The sequence below is a fragment of the Numida meleagris genome, chromosome 1 (genome assembly GCF_002078875.1).
Source record: "Numida meleagris isolate 19003 breed g44 Domestic line chromosome 1, NumMel1.0, whole genome shotgun sequence".
NCBI lineage: Eukaryota > Metazoa > Chordata > Aves > Galliformes > Numididae > Numida > Numida meleagris.
The window spans coordinates 12859563-12879584 of NC_034409.1; the positions used below are offsets into that span (position 1 = coordinate 12859563).

Consider the following 20022-nt stretch of genomic DNA (forward strand, 5'->3'; position numbering starts at 1 on the left):
GGCATATTGCACTCTGGCTTTTTGCAAAATGAATGTGATATGGAATTCTGAAGTACTTCCACTAAAAAAAAAACTGAATTAGAGAAAATTCCAAAGGAGGAAAGCTGATAATGTGGTTGGAACAAATGCATCAGCTCATGTAGTTCTCTGGAAGGAAATGAAATTATCATAGCACCAAAAGAATGCACATTTTTAAAAACAGAAATATTAAACCAAATTGTGCAAACATAAACTTCTGTTAAATTACTGAGCTGCATTGTAGTCATTGTAGTCCTCCTTTATGTTACACTTCCAAAAAAATACTTATGTCAGAGAGATTACCCTTCAGGCTGTGTGCTGTATCACTTCAATATATTCTTTGGCTTTCAATCACTACCCTTTCTGCTCACGTATAGCAGCAAAGCCTGAGGAGACGGCATTGAGAAAAGTATCATAGCTGGATTGGATTTAGATTCAATGTCACACCAAAACATAGTTTGGCAGCATCAAACATCTCAGGTGTTCTGACAAGATTCCTGATGTCCAGAACAGTAGAAAATGCAAAAAGTTTACGTGATTAGCTGTGCTAATACCAGTTGCCCAGAACAAATAATACATGTTTTATACAGAATTTGAGAACTTCTAAGACAATTTTTTGCATGCTTCTGCTGCAAAGATCTGCTTTTCTTTCACACTGATATTAAGATGTTTATTTTCTGTTTCAGATTGCTTTCATAAAAGAAGAATTAGTTCCCTTGCAGGATGACTATGCCATATAAAAAAATGTACAATATATATCATCCAATACATAAAAACCTACTACAGTGGAAATACAAAGCCTGTACTAAAACTATGAAACATTTTGTACTTTTACATATCTTTGTAGTAGAAAATAGGTATCTTTTTAACATACTGCTCCACAACAAAAATGTTTTTCTAAAGCCCAGTAATACTCAGAACTGTGCACTAATGTTGAAAATATACATCCTACACTGAATTTCTCTCATCACTCTTCAGTGCACTTGAGAGCCATCAACCTACATTTGACTAGAAGAGTTGTCTACTCATCTGGAAGCTTAGAGACATGCTTGACCCAATACAGTTTTTGACTCTTGAGACACAGAAAGAAACTCTACTGCATTATGCATAACTTCTTCATTTATACTAATGTCCTCAAAAACGTGAGATAAAGACATTTAAATTCCTTAAAACAATGTTCTTATCACATATGGAAGTATCCATGGAGATTTTATGAAGTCAATGCTTTGAAGACTTACAAATATCTTAAACTGACCTCAAACATTTTTGTTCTACAGGCAGTAATCTATATTTTAAAACAGAAAATGGTTTTCCTTCAATAATTTATGAATTAGTTGCATGACAAACTGAAGCATGCATGAATACATAGCTAAACCAAGTTTTCTTGGATAACTGTTAGTATCATTTCAGAAATTGTTCATAAACCAGTATCGTTTGCTGATTAATGCTACAGCATGCTACAACTTTGTTAAAATCAGCTTCATAATTACAGCACAGTGATTTACATGAAAGATTCTTTTACAATATCTTAATGACAGTATAATGACTACCCTAAATAAAAGCTTAGAAGGTTACTTCTATCAGTATCTGTTCTAACCAATGCACAGTTTAGATTTTAGGATAAACCAGAAACACAATTTAGTTTAGGCTACTTGTTGTCGTTGGATGTTCTGGTTTCTAGTGGTTATATGAGAAGCACAAAAAATATGCTCCCTATTCATGACATTTAGATTACTTCCTAAGATGGTATGAATTCACACTGTTGTGGCAAAGAACAGCTTCCAATGGAGCTTCAATGAAAGCATCGGTGGAAGCAAAAGGAAAGCAGAGGCTTGGCTCTCTCTGAGAAAGTACAGCCAGTACAAAAAAGCAAGCCTGTAAGAAAATAATTTCTAGTGACACAGATGAAGTTGTAGCTCTCCACTGGATCAGATCATGGAAATACTGCAACTACACTTATCCTGAGCAGGTTGCGAAGTGGCAGTCTACACCTTCATTGCATTGTGGTGCTCATCATCTTGTCTACCAGTGGGAAATCTCCAACTTGTAGTACACGTTATGTTATCAGTGCAAGTATATATGCATGGACAAAGCAGTAATTTAGGCAAGAAAACAGGAGACTTTCAGGCAGAAATTTCCCTCTGTGTGATAAAAGTTTTGCGATACATCTACAAGAGGGAAAGTAACATCAAAACAATTATGAAGGAAATCAGAGAGACATCTCTGCTTGGTAATCATAATAGCTGGGCAAATAAACCAAAGAGCTGAACCTGAACAACCAGAACTTCCAGAGTAAAATGCAAAGTAACTTTCTGAGGACAAGTACCTCAAACTGGATTATAGTGTTTTCATTTACACTCAGATCCCTTGTTGTAATGGAGTGTTCTCCAACTTCATTTGAAACAAATACCATAGCTGAATCTTCCTCCCTGTGAAAAAAAGAAAGGAGTATCTTAGAAGCAGTTTATTCCAGTCTTTTTTTTTTTATTATTGCTGAGAGATGCTTACGGAGCTCCCTTAGATGAATATGGGCAATAAAGCCCAATGTTTCCCCCAGGATAGAAAAACCAGTTGTCCTCTTTGGGACCAAAGTCAAAGGTGTCCAAAAGTATATTAGGATTCTTAAGGTTATTTCCATCAATAATGAAGTCATCTACAATCCAGATTTCTTCTTTTTTGCCTACAAAGAGAAGGAGAACATTTATATTAAAACCTAATAAAACTACTACCAAAAAGCAGACTAATAGCCTGTATTTATGGATTACACTGAAAAAAGGGTGCGAAAGGAGAGACGTCACAGGCAATCTTTCCATAGTCCCCATACTGCTCCACAGAATTAACCTCTATTCCTCTAAGACTTATAAAAGTCTCAGCAAACTGAAGACTGAAAAACCTATGTTGAGTGAATATCTTCAGCTGAAATCACATTTGCTTTGAAATTATAGCATCAGTGTCATCTTTAGTTAAAAATCATCTAAATGAGCCTATGTTTGGCAGACAAGAGCTCTTCGAGAGAGAAGAAAACTGAGTGACCTTTTTTCAAATGGATCATGAATTTGAATGTGTTACAGAATTGGTGCTTTCAAACTGGAGTGGAATGATTAGATTGCCAGATCTTTTGAGGAACTGATTTTTTTTTTCAATCTGTCTAAAAATCGTTGTGTTGCTCAGAGAAAGTTAACGGGCTTCTTTAAAATGAAATTCCTATTTAAAGATGATTTTTACAAGAAAAATTTAGTTAAATGTTTTAGGCAAGACCCATTGGAAACATGAGCTGGAACTGGATTCTTAGGTCTAGATTTGAATTTGCTTTTTTGTTAGAGCTGCATTAGGCATTTGCCTGAGTGGCATGAATAATTTCTCTATCACCAGGTCTGAATGCTTGTTGGAAATCTTAACAGTCCTTAATGCCAGCTTGTGCTAAGAGATATGCAGAGTAACTGAGAGCAGAAGAGAGTTTTCTTCAGCTGGCACATATCCTCTAATCAGGAGCAATAAGCTGTGTTCCTCTTGTGGTTTTCCACAGTCCTTTACAATATAATCCTAAGATTAACTGCTCAGTACATTCTCTTTCTAAATGCGTTTTTAATGCCTAGTTAATTCCAAGCAAGGTAGGCCCAATTCCTGTTTACACTTGGGACACGTTTTATAATTTGAGCACTGTAATGGGGCCTCAGTGTAAATGAAAATCAGGTGCATTAAAATAATGAGAAGAACATGTGTAAACTTTATTGCTGTTGCTAGATTTCCCGAGCCCTCCAGGACCAAAGCTGCACACCATCAAAGGTATTACGTTAAGGTACTTCAACTTTAAAACACACAGAAGCTTAGAAGAACTGTAAATCTTTTGACAATTTTAACGGAAGGACTTGAAATACAGGAAAACAAGATTTGAGAGTCTCTATTCTTGTTGAGTCCAAAAATCCAGCCTCTAAGAGACACTGAGCTTTGCAAGTGGATCTGGACTCCCACAGGTGTTGATTCCTTACCGTTGTTATAAGGTTGCCAGAGTCTGAAACGTGTTGCATTGCTTTGGGCTGTGTAGGGCAGAGGAACATTGATAAAGAGGACATCCGTAGTCTGTGTGAAGTAAAACTCATCTATCAGATGCCAAGTGATGCCACCATTGACAGAATACTGCAGTAGAATAGAATGAGACCTCTCAGGGGTACCTGGAATGAGGAGGACATATATTTATGTTCATTGGAATCATAGAAACACAGAATCACTAAGGTTGGAAAAGACCTCCAAGATCACCTAGTCCAACTGTCCACCTACCATCAATATTTCTCCACAAAACCATGTTCCTTTGTACAATATCTAAACGTTTCTTGAACATCTCTGGGTGTGACTCAACCACATCCCTGGGCAGGCTGTTCCAGTCTCACCACTCTTTCAGAGAATAAATTCTCCCTAATATCCAAACTGAACCTCCCCGGGCACAACGTGGGGCCATTCCCTCTCCTCCTGTTGCTAGTTACATGGGAGAAGAGGCTGACCCCCATATCACCACAGTCAGCTTCAGGCAGCTGTAGAGAGCTGTAAGGTCTCCCCTGAGTATCCTCTTCTCCACACTAAACAATCCCAGTTCCCTCTGCCACTACTTATAAGGCCTGTGCTCCAGACCCCTCACCAGCTTTGCTGCCCTTCTCTGGACATGCTCCAGGGCCTCGATGCCTTTCCTGTAGTGAGGGGCACAAAACTGAACACAGTACTCAAGGTGTGGCCTCACCAGTGCTGAGTACAGGAGGACAATCACATCCCTGCTCCTGCTGGCAACATTATTTCTTATACAAGCCAGGATGCCATTGGCCTTCTTTGGCCACCTGGGCACACTGCTGGCTCATGTTTAGTCAAGCATCAACCAGTACCCCCAGGTCCATTTCTTCTACACAGTCTTCCAGCTACTCTGCCCCAAGCCTGTGGCTATGAATGGGGTTGTTGTGGCCAAAGTGCAGGACCCAGCACTTGGACTTGTTTAACTTCATCCCACTGGCCTCAGCCCAGAGATCCAGCCTGTCCGGATCCCTCTGCAGGGCCTTGGTACTCTCAGGCAGATCAACACTTCCTCTCAGCATGATGTCACCTGCAAACTTACTGATGGTGCACTCAGTCCCCTCGTCCAAGTGTCCAGGTCATCAATAAAAATACTAAACAGGACAGTCCCCAATACTGACCCCTGGGGAACATCATTCATGATTGGTCACCAGCTGGATTTAACTCCATTCACCACCACTCTCAGGGCCCAGCCCTCCAGCCAGTTCTTTACCCAATAAGAGCGTAGCTGTCCATTATGATCTGTTTTTAAAAAGCACTAGTTCAAAAACAATTCTTCAAGTATAAATATAATGAGCGTACTTAGATATCTATTATAGAGTATGAACTTGGTTTTATAACGATATTAGCAGTTGAGAGGTTATGTGTGTATTAAACATATGTGTATCCTCGTGCTTTCCTGTGCTTGTCAGTCTGCTAAAGAATTAGGGAATAAATACACATTGCTGTTCATTATACGTACAGACACTGTTAATCTATTAGACGAGAAGATATTTCAGTATCATAATTTTTTAGATTAGAACAAACCACCAACTCCTTATGCCACGGATATTTTTTGTCAATTCAATGTTTATTTGCTTGTTGTTCCTGGGTACCAAATATTATCATCACCATCAGTAGCAAATCAACAGTGAAAACAGAGAAAATCAACAGTGATCCTACCTTTGGCTATAAACTTAAATGAAAACTGGATGTACACAGTATTAGTGCAATCTAGATCTCTTGAAACCAGCATTCTCAGTCCCTCCTGCAAATACAGAATGAATAGTGTGAATCACAGTTCCCATTATCAAAGATTCTCTGCAGCTTACTATTGTTTGGATGCTGTCTGTTACTGACTATTGTGTCAATGAAAGTAGCAGCTCTCCGTCCCTTATTTTCTCTCAGGCTAAAAATGGTGATAGTGATAGCCTTGGCAAAGTGATCCATAGTAATGGCAGGTGCTAGATGTGCAACCACCAGAGGCACAGCTACATGCTCAGGTGCAGACACAGGCACAGCTTATTCAGCTCATGCTCTTAACCACCAGGATGTCTTCTGATCTGCAAGCACTGTAGCTGACTTACTCAGACACTGTGTCCAAGCTCATATACACATTCTTTCAGCAAACTATAGAGCAGCCAAGCACTCTAATTTCCAGGGAGGAAGTGTTCTCTCTAGGAGAAGACACTTTTCTGAACCTCAGAAAATATCTTTGTACAAACATTCTCTTCTGTGGCAACCTCTTGACTTAGGAAGGGAGTGTTCTTTTTCCCTTAGTAAGGAAAGAGAGCAGGTGGGAAACATCATAGTGCCCCCTGAAGTCCTGTTCATCTCAACTGATGAGCTCAGTGTTTTATGGATCCTGGAGACAGACCTGATCCCTGTTCTGCAGAGATCTAGCAATCTCCACCTCACAGAGCTTCCCTCTTTCTCAGACCCCTTCCCCCAGGGAACAACCTGCAGGAACAACCAATACAAGTTTTAGACAATTCACATCCTCTGATTTGTGATTTAGATTATCTAAAGATGTTGAACTGGAGTCTAGGTTTTGCAAAGACATTTTTAAAAAGAAATCATTCCTACACCTGAAGTTATTAAACTTTGCTTTTCAGGGGCACTGAATTTACCGTGTCAAATGAAAAAACTCATGTGTGAGCTTAAAATTTGTGTACTTATCTGAACAAAAGTCTTTCGAGGGTACAGATATTTATCTGGTTTGTTGAACTGACAATTTCAGAAAATATGATATTTCCTGATTTTTTTAGACCTTTAGTTAAAGAAAAAAACACTCTGTAAAGAAAACTTTACAAAAATATAATGAAGTAAAACATATTCTAACTACACAAATATTGACTACATAGACTACAGTGATTAATGCCATTCAAAATATTCAAAAAACAGTCAAAGAATTTCAAGACAGAGACATTACTGATTGTAATGTGTACCATATTTCCAAATCACTCACTTGGCCTCAAGAAACTCAAGTGCACAGTTTTGTTCTTTTCCTTCAGAAGGTAAGAAAGAATTTATACCATGAATAAAATAGTCAAAAAACAGCAAAAAAATGTGTTCATAAAAACAACCTGGACAAACCTCATGCATATTCAGAGCAGAAAAGCACAAGAAAAATTAATGTCAAATTCTATCCCGAAGACTTTGAAATAAACTTCTGGGGGAAACAAAAAAAAAATTATTTTCTCTTTTTAACTCTACTGGTTTCCATTCTTTTTTTTTTTTTTTTTTCAATGTAATTAATCTCTGACCCCTTTAAAAATGAGAGCTGTTCCAGACTTGATTGTGTCACCATTCAGGTTTCCCCTCTCAGCACCGTAGACCTCAGGCCAAAGGTCTGGATGCAAGTTACCATTGAAATCATCCTTCAGGACAGACGGCAGAGGAATGACAGGGACACAGTACGGACCACCAAAGCCTCTGTCACACCTAGCAACAAATTTGGAGGAAAAGGTATTATCCATCTGGCCTAGGTAAAACACATCTTTATAAAGTATGTAAAGCATGTCACTACTTACACACAATGACCTGCATCACAGATGCCATGGCCTGAGCACATCCAAGGGCATCCTGTAGCCAACACCACGTTATCAATAGCCCAAGAATCAACACCAGAAGCATAGTTGTATTGAATCCATCTGAACCGTGTTCTGGGAGAGCTAGAAACAACAGAGTGAATGCATTTCAGGCTTCAAAATTTTGCTCCGCAAGATGCTTATGAATAAAGTCCTGTAGCTTTCAGGAGAATAATATCATTTTAATAAGCACAACACTTTGCATTTGGAATATTGATAGTCTAGCTGAAATTTGAAGTTTCAATTTCTCATGGGAGTTTTCAGGCAAAACTCCAGTAGATCTAAAGGAAGATGCCCAAAGTGAAAGAAGAGGAAGTCGCCATTGCTGTGAATCTTCCTGGTTAACAGGGTGGTTGAGCAGAAACTGCTAGCTACATTAGCATTCAACAGTTCTACATGTTGCTAGTAGTGCTGAAATAATGATTGCTTCAGTAAAGTAAGAAGCAGTGGAAGTTCCTTTGTGCTCAGTTTCACGTAAAGAAAAATACATACATTCATATATACGTATAACAGTACACTAATATATGTACAAACATGCACCTGCATGCACAATGCCGTAATTGCTGACTGTCTTGCTGTGCTCACATGGGGAAAGTACTTTGGAAAAAAATCTTTCAAGATCCTATGAAAGATCCTATGATCCTGTGACATTCAGCCAGGAAATGTTCTGTGGAGCTGATCCTAGACCACTGCACAGCAAAATAGCCTCTGACTTTCACAGGGTCAGGCTGCCTTTATATTTGCAAAGAAGATTCTTTGGAAGAAGACGCATGGTCCTGTGGAATTTACAATGTTGTGGATGGTGCTTTCAAGAATTATAGAAATACACAGACTAAAGGTAAGTAAGACTATTGTCATCTGCTATTTCTGAACAAGAGTATGGTTTTATGCAGAAAGATGGATGCCAGCTTATCTGCCATGTTCATTTACAATGATGTGATATCATCAGGAGGCAGGCAAACTCTAATTCCCGTCAAAACTGGGGAGGTGGCACATCCAGTAAAATGCATTTTGACTTGCTGAACGCTATGATTAATGTTCCTAAATCTCGAATTACAAATATTACTTATGTGCAATAACAGAAAATACCTTTATATGAGAGGATGGATCAATGCACTAGTTCATGTTTCTTAGTGGATAGACATTAGAAAAGCGTGGTTTAGCATTCTTGTTCTTGCTGCCATAGTATAAGGGCAAGACTTACAAATTCACTCATCCAGATTTGTTACTTACTTACTTAAGTTCCTGCAATTCACATTACATCTGAGGAAATATTTTGAAGCAAAATTTACAATTCTGATAGCGTGACAACACACATTTAATAATTTAAAAGACACACAGAAAATTCCCAAGATGGGGGATGTTTGCTCAAATTAGGCCAGCAAACTCTGTATCATGCTAAACTGCCAGAACAGCGCTCACTTGGTTATGGGTGGAAGGTAGACCGTAATTCTCTTCCAATTTTGGAACCTTTCTGAAGTGTAGATGGAGCTCTCAGTGTAGTGCTGACAGCCGATCGTTGGAGGCACACACTCCTCTGTCACCAAGTGCCAGTCTCTCCCATTGTTTAAAGAGTACTGCAGGTGAATGCTATGAGAATTGCTGTATGGCTTGCTGCATCCCATGCTCAGCTCAAACTGCAGGAAAGTAGAGGCTGACACATGAAAGTCCCAAGTCTCTGCATAACGAGGTTTTTCTAACAAAAGAGAGAACAAATAATATATAAAATTGTATGCCTTATACATATGCTTCCAGTACTTTTGTTCAAATTTTTTATTTGCTTTTTCACCTTCTTTTCAGCTTCCCTTCCCTGCAGATTACTATATACTCAAATTTCTCTGCACCTCCCATCTTGTAAAAACTTGACCCATACATAATTCATAAAGTAAGCACATACAAATTTATCGATGTGCGGTGACACATACCAATGTTTTCACTGAACACGAGAGCTGTATCCATAGATAGGCAGTCGATGTCTACCTGACCTCCTTGTATTCTGTACCAGCTTGCTTGTAAATCTACAGTTCCATCAAATTTATCCTGGAAGCCGGTCTGAGAGCTGTCATTCATCCCTATAAGCACATCATCCAAAGCCCACTGAGCTGAATGTTTTCCTATAAAAAGCAGAATGGGTGAGTTAGTGGAGTCATAGTTGTGTTTTTTTTTAAGCCCACATCCTGCACTGATCTAGTGAGCTGTGCTCAGTCACACAGACTGACCACTGTTAAAACACGTTTAACATGTTTCTTAAGGAAAAACCTGGAGTGTGAAGTATGTTTCTATTTCAGCCTCAATGCCTTTATCATCATACACTCTCCCTGTGCCTGAATAAGACACTCCATGAGCCCTTAGACTGAGGATTTTCATTTTATGGGTCACAACTTTCCTGCCACTCCTCACAGCTAAATCAGAAAGGCCTCTGACTAGCTCCCCAAATACCTTTTGACTGGAAGAGGATAGTGCACACAGGAAAACAGGAAAGGCTCTTGATGTAGAGGACAGTCAAAGAAATGTTGTTCACCTTCTCCTTCCTGGAATCCTCTCTCTGGCCTACAGTCACCCTTATCTTCAGCATATTTCTCCAGTCCTTCATCTCAATTGTTTTCTTTCTACTTTTCTACTTTCTACCTTTCTACTAGCATTCTGAAAATGTCACTTTACTGTACAGTCACTATTGTGCCCTTACAGAAGAAGAAGGAAAGAGCTTGTTGTGAACTTGGGAGCTCACAACAATGTGCCAGGACTTTTGTCTTGCCCCTATGAGGAATATGAGTAATGACTGATAGGGCCACTCTGCACTGACTTTATGGCAGATGAAGAACAATCTATGAAGAAGCTAACATCTGAAATGAGGAGTGGTTTTCACCTACAGGCACTGGTATAGAAGGCTGTATTTCAGCCCCCAGTCACAAATTCTCTTCCTTTTACTGAGGTCCAGAGGACTGCTGGCAGTCTTACCATGACCACTCTCAGCAGAGACAGACATCACCTAGATGCATGCCTACATGTCTAGTGAGGACAATCAACTCCAGTACATATATTGTACAAAAATGTATGAATAAAAAACAGACATCAAAACGATGATAGCCAAGAAGTTCTGTACAATAATTACATGAATCTAAGATGTATTCTTTTCTCCCAAGGGAACTGCTGCTAGAATGTACTTTGCTATATGTCTCAGTAACACCTGCAGGGATCCAGAGCTCCTGCCTTGCACAGAGGTGAAAAATTTAATAACGACACTTTCAATTGTAATAATGTGCTGCAGTGCAAGGCAGGAGCTGTAGATACCAGTCAGCACCATGGCATTACTTTCATCTAAGCATGCAGGAAATACCTGAGTGGGCTTTGAAGGTACAGAAGATGACAGGAGGAGTCTGGGGTTGTGGAGATGTTAATACAGGGAGATGGAAGCCACCATGCAGGCAGGTTCAAGGTCAGTTTATGCTTCTCCTCCCAAATTAGACAAAAAGTGAGATAAAATGTGTAGGCCATTTTACATACCAGGTCACTTTATACTCAGGTAAGTCCACTCATCTTATTCAAGCTTTTCTGGGTAATCTTTTCCTCTCCTCTCTTCTCTATTTGCTCTCAGCATCTTTGGTTTAAACTTGACTTTTAAACAATTTTCATCTTAAGCTGTCTATTCTTCTATAGCACTCTTAGGTGTTATAGAAGAAAATCATGTCTGCAGCATGACAAAGGAATGTCTAAACATGCACTTACAGCATCCAAACTGTTCATCTCAATGTATTTTTTGTAACCAGAGGTTTCTGCAAAACATGCCCGTACTGAGAATCCCTGATGGTTCTGGGTTGGTAAAGGCACTTAATGAATTTTTAGGATGGTGTTGCATACCGTGTTGTGGCTGCCACCATCTGAAAGCTGTGGCAGAGGTTTTGGCCTCCCGTGGTAAGTCTATCGAAACAACCTGGGGTTCCAAGTACGACATGAAGTCCAGTTCTCGCAGTAAATGCCAGGTGATCCCGTTATCATTTGTGTATTGAACGATGAGACCTGTAGTTAGCATTAAGCAAGGCAGTTAGGCTATGTGGAGAAGAGAGGGGCAACTCCTCAGCCTGTACTCAGGAATTGCCAGCCCTCATCCAATGTACACCACTGATGTGACTGTGCCTTCCATTCTCATTCAGCATTTCCTCGTCCAGGAGCATTTTGTGGACATAGTCCTGTTGTGAAGGTGACACGGACTCACCATCTGCCACTTGTTATGTCTTCACCAAACCCAAAGGATAAAATCTCTAACTTAGCAAAGGGGCTACAACCTCAGTGAAAATAATGGTTATTCCTATGGTTTCTGTGGTACAATGTGACTTCCTTAATATAGAAGTATTTATTTCTTATGGAGTACTCCTACCATTTGTGCAGGACACTAAGTTGTATTTCTGATAGCTGGGCTCCCAATCAGGGTTAGCACACAATGTTCAAAGCATCCTTAAGAGTGATTTGTCTTCATATTTAGAAAATTTATGACAGTCTTCGTATCTTACACACAGCATAGTAAATACTAGCACGTAGCAGAATTTTGAAGTCATTTATGAGCTCACCACAGGGGATAATGCAAGAAATAAGCACTTCTTATGGATATTTCTCCTCTTGAAACTCTGGGGTACTTTCAACAGACTTTCTTGTGTCTTATGTATCAATGCAAATTAGAGGAGAATGATGACAGTAACAATATATTGAATCAGTAACAATATAAATGCTATGCACCAAGAAACAGTCCATTGATGTTAAATGGTTTATACTAAGAGGAAAACATGGTGACGTATCTACCAAGCGCCCCTGACCTTTCTTCATGCAACCAGACCCCTTTATTACACCCAAAACTCTGCTGATCCTTCCTAAATCCAGATATCAACCCTGTATCCATCACAATTCTAAGTTTGTGGGTAAAATGAGAGAGGATGCAGCTGGGAGAGATCAACTTCTTCATACTAAAATTTCCAGCCGCAGATTTATAATTTTGAGTTTCAGGTAAATTATGCATGAGAATGGTTTGAAAGGCAATTTTTATCAGACCCTCTGATGGAGATGAAAAGCTGCAAAAATATTTCAGGCACACAGCTCTTCAAGTCAGAAATTGAAGCTGCAAAACTTATACCGAAATTGAAATGTATTCATTGCGTTTCTTACCTGAAGACTTGTGTACTTGTGAATTTACCCGTTTTCCAATATTATCAAATAGTTTAATAAAAGCAATTACACCTATTCCTGTCAATCTTTCTTAAACCAACACAGATCAACAAAGCTATAGCTACTGATAGAGCACCATTAGATATGTAGAAAATAAATAGATATACAAATGTAGGTTAAAAGTAAGTTATTATTGTTAGATTTTTAAATTCAAAGTTGACTTACATACTGTTCATGAAAAGTGACAAAGTAATCAAACAAAACAATCATTTGATTTTGTAGAGACAGTAAAATGTAAAATCACAATAGAAAACCCCAAATACTTAAAGTTTACTATAAGGAAAAGAGGCTTTACCTTCATTCCTGGATCTTGGTCTGTTGCAGGAATTTCCAGTAGCCTTGCTTCCAATTTGTACATAAAATTGAACTAGCCTGTTAAAAAACATCACAGTAGAAGAGAAATGTAATTATCAACTGATAGAACAAAATCAGTCAGAATAACTCTCCTTAACTAACGTGGCATTTTCAATTTGGTAATTAGTCCAGGCTTATTGATCAGGCAGTGTTCCCACTAAAATCAAGCACTGCCATAGTAAACAGCAGAGGACCCAAAATAGAAGATGATGTGGTTTACTGATCCAGTGCCTAATAAATATATCGTTGAACTGAGCAGGATGTTTTAACAGTTCCCTCCTTCACATGAAAATGCAAAAATGCTAAAGAAGCCAAATTTGCAATTTACATCAGATCTTACCTTGATCCCTTCTAACTAGAAAGTGGTTTAAGCCTTAAAAGACAATATTAGAGTTTAAATAGGATTATTATATTCTCACTAAATCACCATTCTCTTTTTGACTGTTAAATTCTTCATGTAAAAGAATTCAGTGACAACTGTTGTAATAGGACATTTTGTGAAGTAACCTGTTGGATTATGAATCTACACATTTTAATTTTAATTGAATATTCTCTGATTTACATGTTATGAGGGAAAGAAGCATTTCTGATCTGCCATTTTTTGTATCTTTCTTGTAGTTATTTATCACTTCCTTACTTTCTCTTTATCCTTTTGATGGTAAACCACGGCAACGTTTTCATCTGCATGAAACTTTTTTCATGCCCCTGTTTTTCCCCAAAGCCATTTTCTAAAATCCTCCTGAAGCTGCAACATCCTTTGAGATAGTGTCACTGGTTTTATTGACAGAATTTTGGAAAAGCCTGGAACACTCCCGAAAATAATGATTAACCCATCCTCATGCTCCAAAATCTTGTCAATTTTATCACAGTCTTCAGAGATACCTTGCTACACTTGTTGAACTGTTATTTTCAATTGTGACTCTGTGGTGTCAGAGTAGTTACATTTTTCTCTTAGATGTGCACTGTTTTGCTAATAAAACCAATTTATTTTAATAAATGTCCTGTTGCTCACTCATCAAATTTCATTACATTTCTCTGACACTTATCTGAGCCCTATCTGCTCATAACTAATGTAAAGAGCATTCTGATGACTGAGAAAGCCACCACCTCTTTTCTTCACAGGTCATCTGCGATGCACACCTGAATCAGGGCCAGAATTGAGCAGAGATTCTGGAATCATCTCCACCTTGCGCTTTTGCATGCTGAAAGTTGGTAACACCATTCTCCTTCCTGCTTCCTAGCCAGTATACTGATGCCTGCCTGTTTTGTTATGCTAGTACTCACTGATGTTTTTGAGAAGCAATTGCTTGTCTCTTGTGCCATGAGGTGCCTTTGTGGAGCCAAGCAGAAGCTTGGGGGAGAGAAGAACACAAATTGAAAGGAAACTAGGCTTCGTTAATTCCACTACTTGTAGATAACTTCTTCATTTCCAGTATTAGTTTTCAAGGTGGATTTATGGCTCTGTGTGAAGAAACAAGGCTTGATTTGTCACTCTCAGATAATTCCTCACAGGGATAATTCTTTTCTCGTTAGAGGATTTGGTTCTAATTTGTACTGACATCAGTAAAATCACAGACAAGCCACAGGACTACAGACAGAGCCGGTAACACACAGCTATGATTTCAGTTTCTATCACTCACCCCTACATACACATTGTTACGACACTTTTCTGATTCTAAAGCCAACCACACTGCAGTTCTGTTATTGAAATTGGTATTTCTTACGTGAGATGTTTCGTATATCCATAGGGACTAAACAAGCCAGAATTTACTCATCAGTCTCATTCTTGATATAACCCCATAACTCAAGAACAGAATAGTTCACAGTGTTACACTGCTTAGCCAATGTCCTGGTGTTTTCTGCAGCTTTACTATCTGAGACAGCATTCAAGCAATAAAATACTAGAATGAGGTCTCAGAGCAAAAAGATTGTTTTCTATGATGAAATTCCTTTTTAAAATTGCCAAATGTAGAGATCAAGTAAAAAATGAAAACAAAAGACAAAAAAAAAAAAAAACCAAAACAAAAAAAAAAAACCCTCTTCTTTCTGCAGAAGGATGAATCAGCTCATCTGATCTGGATGAATTTGACCCAAAACAGCTCTCTGAAATGGTTGCATGGTCATTAGCAACAGAGTCTGTAATGCAGATGGAAGCCAAGTCAGCTAACAAGCCAGATGTCGCTGCTTGGAAAAATACATATTGCAGAGTTTTTATCTAGCTACTTAGGTAGACACTGTGTGTCTCTCACTAAACAGATAGTGAAGAGGGAGGCCATGGAAATGGGAGGCATCACTAACCGAAATGCACCCAGGTACTGTACTGTCAGTCAAGAGGATGGAAATAGTGCTGGTGAAATTGTGCCCTTGGTGCACTGGGCCATGCAAAAGGGAAGGAAGGAAGGAAGGAAGGAGAGCCTTCAGTGGGTTTCTGAAGCTTGGAGCAGAAAATGCTTTGGGCAAAATTAATTTTGACACTTTTCTCTTAGCACTAGGACATGTTACATTTGCAATAAAAAGTGTAATCAATTACATAAGGAATAAGATGATGGGGGCAAATAAGGCTTCAGAACATGACAGCACAGTGTATGCAAGGAGTGCACGTTAATTTTGGGGAGTGAGTTTTAGTTTTAAAAGCTCTTAGCATTAAACGTGGGTTTAGTACTGCTCTTCTAGGCTGCTCCTTTAGCAGCACCAACAGTGGCTGACAAATCTTGACACCCCTGGAGCAGAGTGAACCGGGACTGCTGTCCCCTGGTGTTCTCTGCTCCGCTAAGAAGATAAGGTGAGAAGGAAAAGGTCTTTGTATTTCCTACAAAAATGAACTAGAATTATTTATGTTCTTGACATAAGAATTACCCTAGGCATATAAAAAGCTGTAACTGAAATGGAATGATACAGAACACACATAGGTAGGTGGGCAGGAACTCAGAATGAAAATAAAACTTTAATGTCTTGCAATATTTTTCCATTTTTTTTGCTATACCATGCCTCATTTTATGAAACAAGATCTGAAAAGGTCTGGGAAAACATTATTAACCCAAAAAATAAGAAGCTTAAAAATCTACTGAAGGAGTTTCGGCATTCCTATTCACAATCTTCAATCCACATATCTAATAGTATGTCATATTTTCCTCCTGTTTACTCAGTAACCAAGCCACTCCTAGCCAAAAAACCTACTGACAAATAAAAGATAACTCTGCACGGCTAGGATGACCCCTAATAATATAATGTAACTCTATGCAAGGCATCAGTGAATGAAAAACAAACAAACAAACAAAAACAACCAAAAAAAAACCAAAAAGGGAAAAAGTACTTCACTCTAATCTCTTTCAAGTGACATTAATTTTAGCACCATTAACAGAAAACATTTCTAGGCTGGAGTATGATTTTCTTTTGGGGTATGGGGGTATGGGTTTTTCAGTTAACCCTTACACTCTCACAAACTCAGTCTGTTCTTGCTTCTAGAAGAAATTATCCAGTTAATGTTACAGACAGCCTCAAACACTAAAGTGGGATTCACATTTTCATATTGATGTCTTACATGACCATCCCAGCTTCCCTTATAAGTAATGAAAAAAACTTTCCTGAAGACAAAGCAGTGGCCTTTGCTAGAAGCTATTTTAGGATTAATTGCATTGCCCTTTTGAAGTAGTTATTTATCTCTTTTGAGCAAGTATGGGGTAACTGCAGTAATCTAAAGTACCTATGTTCTGGATGACCTACATGAGGTGGATCATACTCTTGAGCACTTGTGCTCAAGAAAAATGAGAAAAAAACTGAGAAAACCATGTTTGTCCCATTTGTGCTTGAGATGATTTTTCTCTCTAGCAAACAGCTCAGGGATGCATCTTCAAATTTTAACTGCTGGAGGAAATTAGCGTACTCGCTGTGATACTTAATAAGATCAGAGTTGGTTTATTTTGCTGAAATGATCAGCCTTAGCAGGAGAGCAGCTCACCCACTGAGCATGTGCTCAGAAGGGGGATCTTAGTTTCTTTTACCAGGGGGTGCCCCTCTGGTCATTTAGGTCCTTGGGGCAGTTTTGAGACCCTAGACGACCCTAGATGTTCTTGTGCAAAATGAAAATAAGACTGAAAAAGTCCAGAATGAGCGTCACTCAGTATTTTACAGCTTCTGTTGGTGTTTTAAGTGGTTCAAACTCTATAAAAATGCAAATCTATAAATATAAGTATCTGCTGTTGCAAGTGGTTTCAAAGTAATCTGAAAGCTAAAGAAAATCCTTTTCTTTATAAAAAGATTTCTCCAGGAAAGAAGGAATAACCCCAAACCATCATTTGAACATAGACTTCTTGATGGTGTAGCTACTTCAAAAATACTACTTCACATTAATTAATAACATGAGATTTAAAAGGACGGTGGAAAAGAAAACGTGTTCAGATCTTTCAAGAGTTTAAGTGCAAACATATACTTGTCAAAAGTGTATTTGTCAAACAATACATTACCTTAATTATTAAGCAATTTTCATTGTTATATAAAAGCATTGAGTATTTGTCAGAGGAGAATTTGTCAGTCAGGCAGGATGTAGAGGAAAACACAGCAGCTGCTGTGTTACGCTGTGCTGGAGAGCAGCCAAGGATGCCCTGAGAGCCACAGCACCCATCCTGCCCTAAGAAGCACTGCTTGGCTGAGCTGAAAGAGGGGGAAGACTAATTTGTGGCCACTCTCTGCTGAATGTTTCCAGAAATTAAATAATGCAACAAAACCACTGCATTACTTGATCTTGGAGCAGGATTTGACAGGAGGCATATGTTTTATTACACTAATGGACATAATTGTGGGGTGGGCAAGGTTTGAGGCGAATGATTCCTCATGAGACTGGACAAAACAGCAGCAAACTCCAGGATAAATAATGGTTAGAAATAATCATCCTTAGTTTATCCTAATTACATGAATCAATTAGACAATTTGAGAGAGAGATGATAATTACTACCAGTGGAGTAGAATTCAGTGATAGCATGGAGAGAGGTGAAAGCCTGTCAGCCTCTCGACTGCACAGAAACAATTCATATTCCATTTTTTTTACACTTCTTACAAAAGGACTAATTCACAACATCTGGAAAGTAAACAACAGCTCATTTGCTACATTATCGGCATGCCTGCAATTCAATGCAGTCAGTGGAAAGGGAATTTTTCTGTCCAGGTTTGTGTTTTTTCTGTTTTCAGGTTTGTGCAGTCTCAAGACCACATCTTCGGCTTGGTCATCTAGAACACACCACAGAGCCTTTATCCCAGAAAGATAAACAGTTCATGTTTCCTGTGCTGCTACTGCATTCTGTTTCTAACCTAAGTTTTCCCACTCCAGAAAAGGAAGTACTAGGCCAGAATGAACAAAAATCAGTCTACGGTTTCTTGAATGGGTTGTGATGAACAGAAAAACATTTCACACCCTCTTGCCTATGCTTGTAATAGCAGAGATTCACAGACAATGTGAGAAGCAGCACTGATGACTGACCTGATGTTTGTGGTGTCCAGCGGAACAGTTCTTGCCTCCCTTTTGCCTGGTCCATTGAAGTACAGAGATTTTCCATCACTGAGCACGCCACAGCCTGTTCCAACCTGACCTCCTGTTATCTTGTACCAGAGAGGGCTTAGCTTCCTCTCAAACCTGTCGAACATCTCACTGTGGTTAGGCACATTAGATACACAGGTCCCATGCGATGCTTCAAGAAAAAAAAAATATATGGGAGATGCTTTGTTGAAACTGTGCTGAAGAGAATAAAGGTCAGATACAGAAAATGGGCAAACAGTTCTATTGCACCCACACAAGAGAAAGTACTGTGCTTTTTTTTTTTTTCCTGAGAAAATGCCATGAAGATAGGATTGTATCTTTTCAAGCCCTCTATATTTTTTTTGTAGTCAGAATAAATCCTCATCCTTTAAACTCCAAGATGGCTTATTTCACTGCATGAAAAACACACGCCTTACATAGATAAGACATTTTATGTAAACAGAAAAATATGACCCTTTTAGTCCTTTATAAATAACGTGAACAGAAGATGTTAGCTTATTGCTTTGTTGGTACAGAGGGTCGAAAAGAGTGCAGTACGCAACTGGTAGTGTCAATCTCTGTTCTTTTTTTCTCCGAGTACATGTTTTTTGTGTTTTTTTTTCCCCTTTATTTTTCCAGCAGAAAAGCCCCAGAAACCACAAGTGAGCAGAATTTTTCGCAGAAGGGCCTGTCAGAACATATGTTCCTTCCTGGTCCTATGCCATCTGATGTCCAGGGGACTCAGTAACATAAGCAGTTCATTTGAAGATGGTCCAAAGGTTTTTAAACAGACTTTTTAGTTTAAAATATTTTATTTTGTTTTCTCTTCTATTGCTAGTCCCTTTTCATTCATACAGATGGCTATGTTCATAGATTGTGGTTGCCAGAAACATCACCAATGTCTCCTGTCTTCAGCTGCTCTATTTTATCTGTACTGGACTCCTGTGCTAAATTTCATTTAACGGAAAGAAAATATTCTTGCTGGCAGCGCATGAAATTTATGTCACCATGTATTTTTCCAGAATATTTGAGAGGAAAAACATGATGCTAGATTTACAACAGCAATGCAGCCAGTGTTTACCATTGTCCTATCTAAAAAATGTCTTACCTGTGTAGCCCAAGTCACAAAAACAGACCCCTGAGACGCAGTCCCCATGGCCATTGCAGTAATTGGGGCAAGGCTCAGAAATGTAAACACCATCTAAACCAAAAGGAGGCACACTCTTGTGGGAGCTGCTCTCCTGGATCCAGCGGAATCGAGTCTTACTGCAGAGGAACAATAATGACATGGTATTACTACTC

The 20022-nt window shown here is 38.8% G+C and overlaps 1 protein-coding gene across 2 annotated transcripts in view; it reads right to left on the bottom strand.

The window, feature by feature from the left end:
* RELN (reelin) overlaps nt 1-20022 on the bottom strand; it is a 272240-nt gene that overhangs the window by 39106 nt on the left and 213112 nt on the right. For both annotated transcript variants that reach the window (XM_021384542.1, XM_021384541.1), the window contains exons 29-40: nt 19829-19986; nt 18685-18892; nt 13153-13229; nt 11502-11660; nt 9569-9757; nt 9066-9339; nt 7587-7727; nt 7320-7497; nt 5737-5821; nt 4008-4190; nt 2527-2698; nt 2345-2447 (exon numbers count right to left, since the gene is read on the bottom strand). In XM_021384542.1, the coding sequence (XP_021240217.1) occupies nt 2345-2447; nt 2527-2698; nt 4008-4190; nt 5737-5821; nt 7320-7497; nt 7587-7727; nt 9066-9339; nt 9569-9757; nt 11502-11660; nt 13153-13229; nt 18685-18892; nt 19829-19986 (1927 nt within the window). The remainder of the gene's footprint in view (nt 1-2344; nt 2448-2526; nt 2699-4007; nt 4191-5736; nt 5822-7319; nt 7498-7586; nt 7728-9065; nt 9340-9568; nt 9758-11501; nt 11661-13152; nt 13230-18684; nt 18893-19828; nt 19987-20022) is intronic.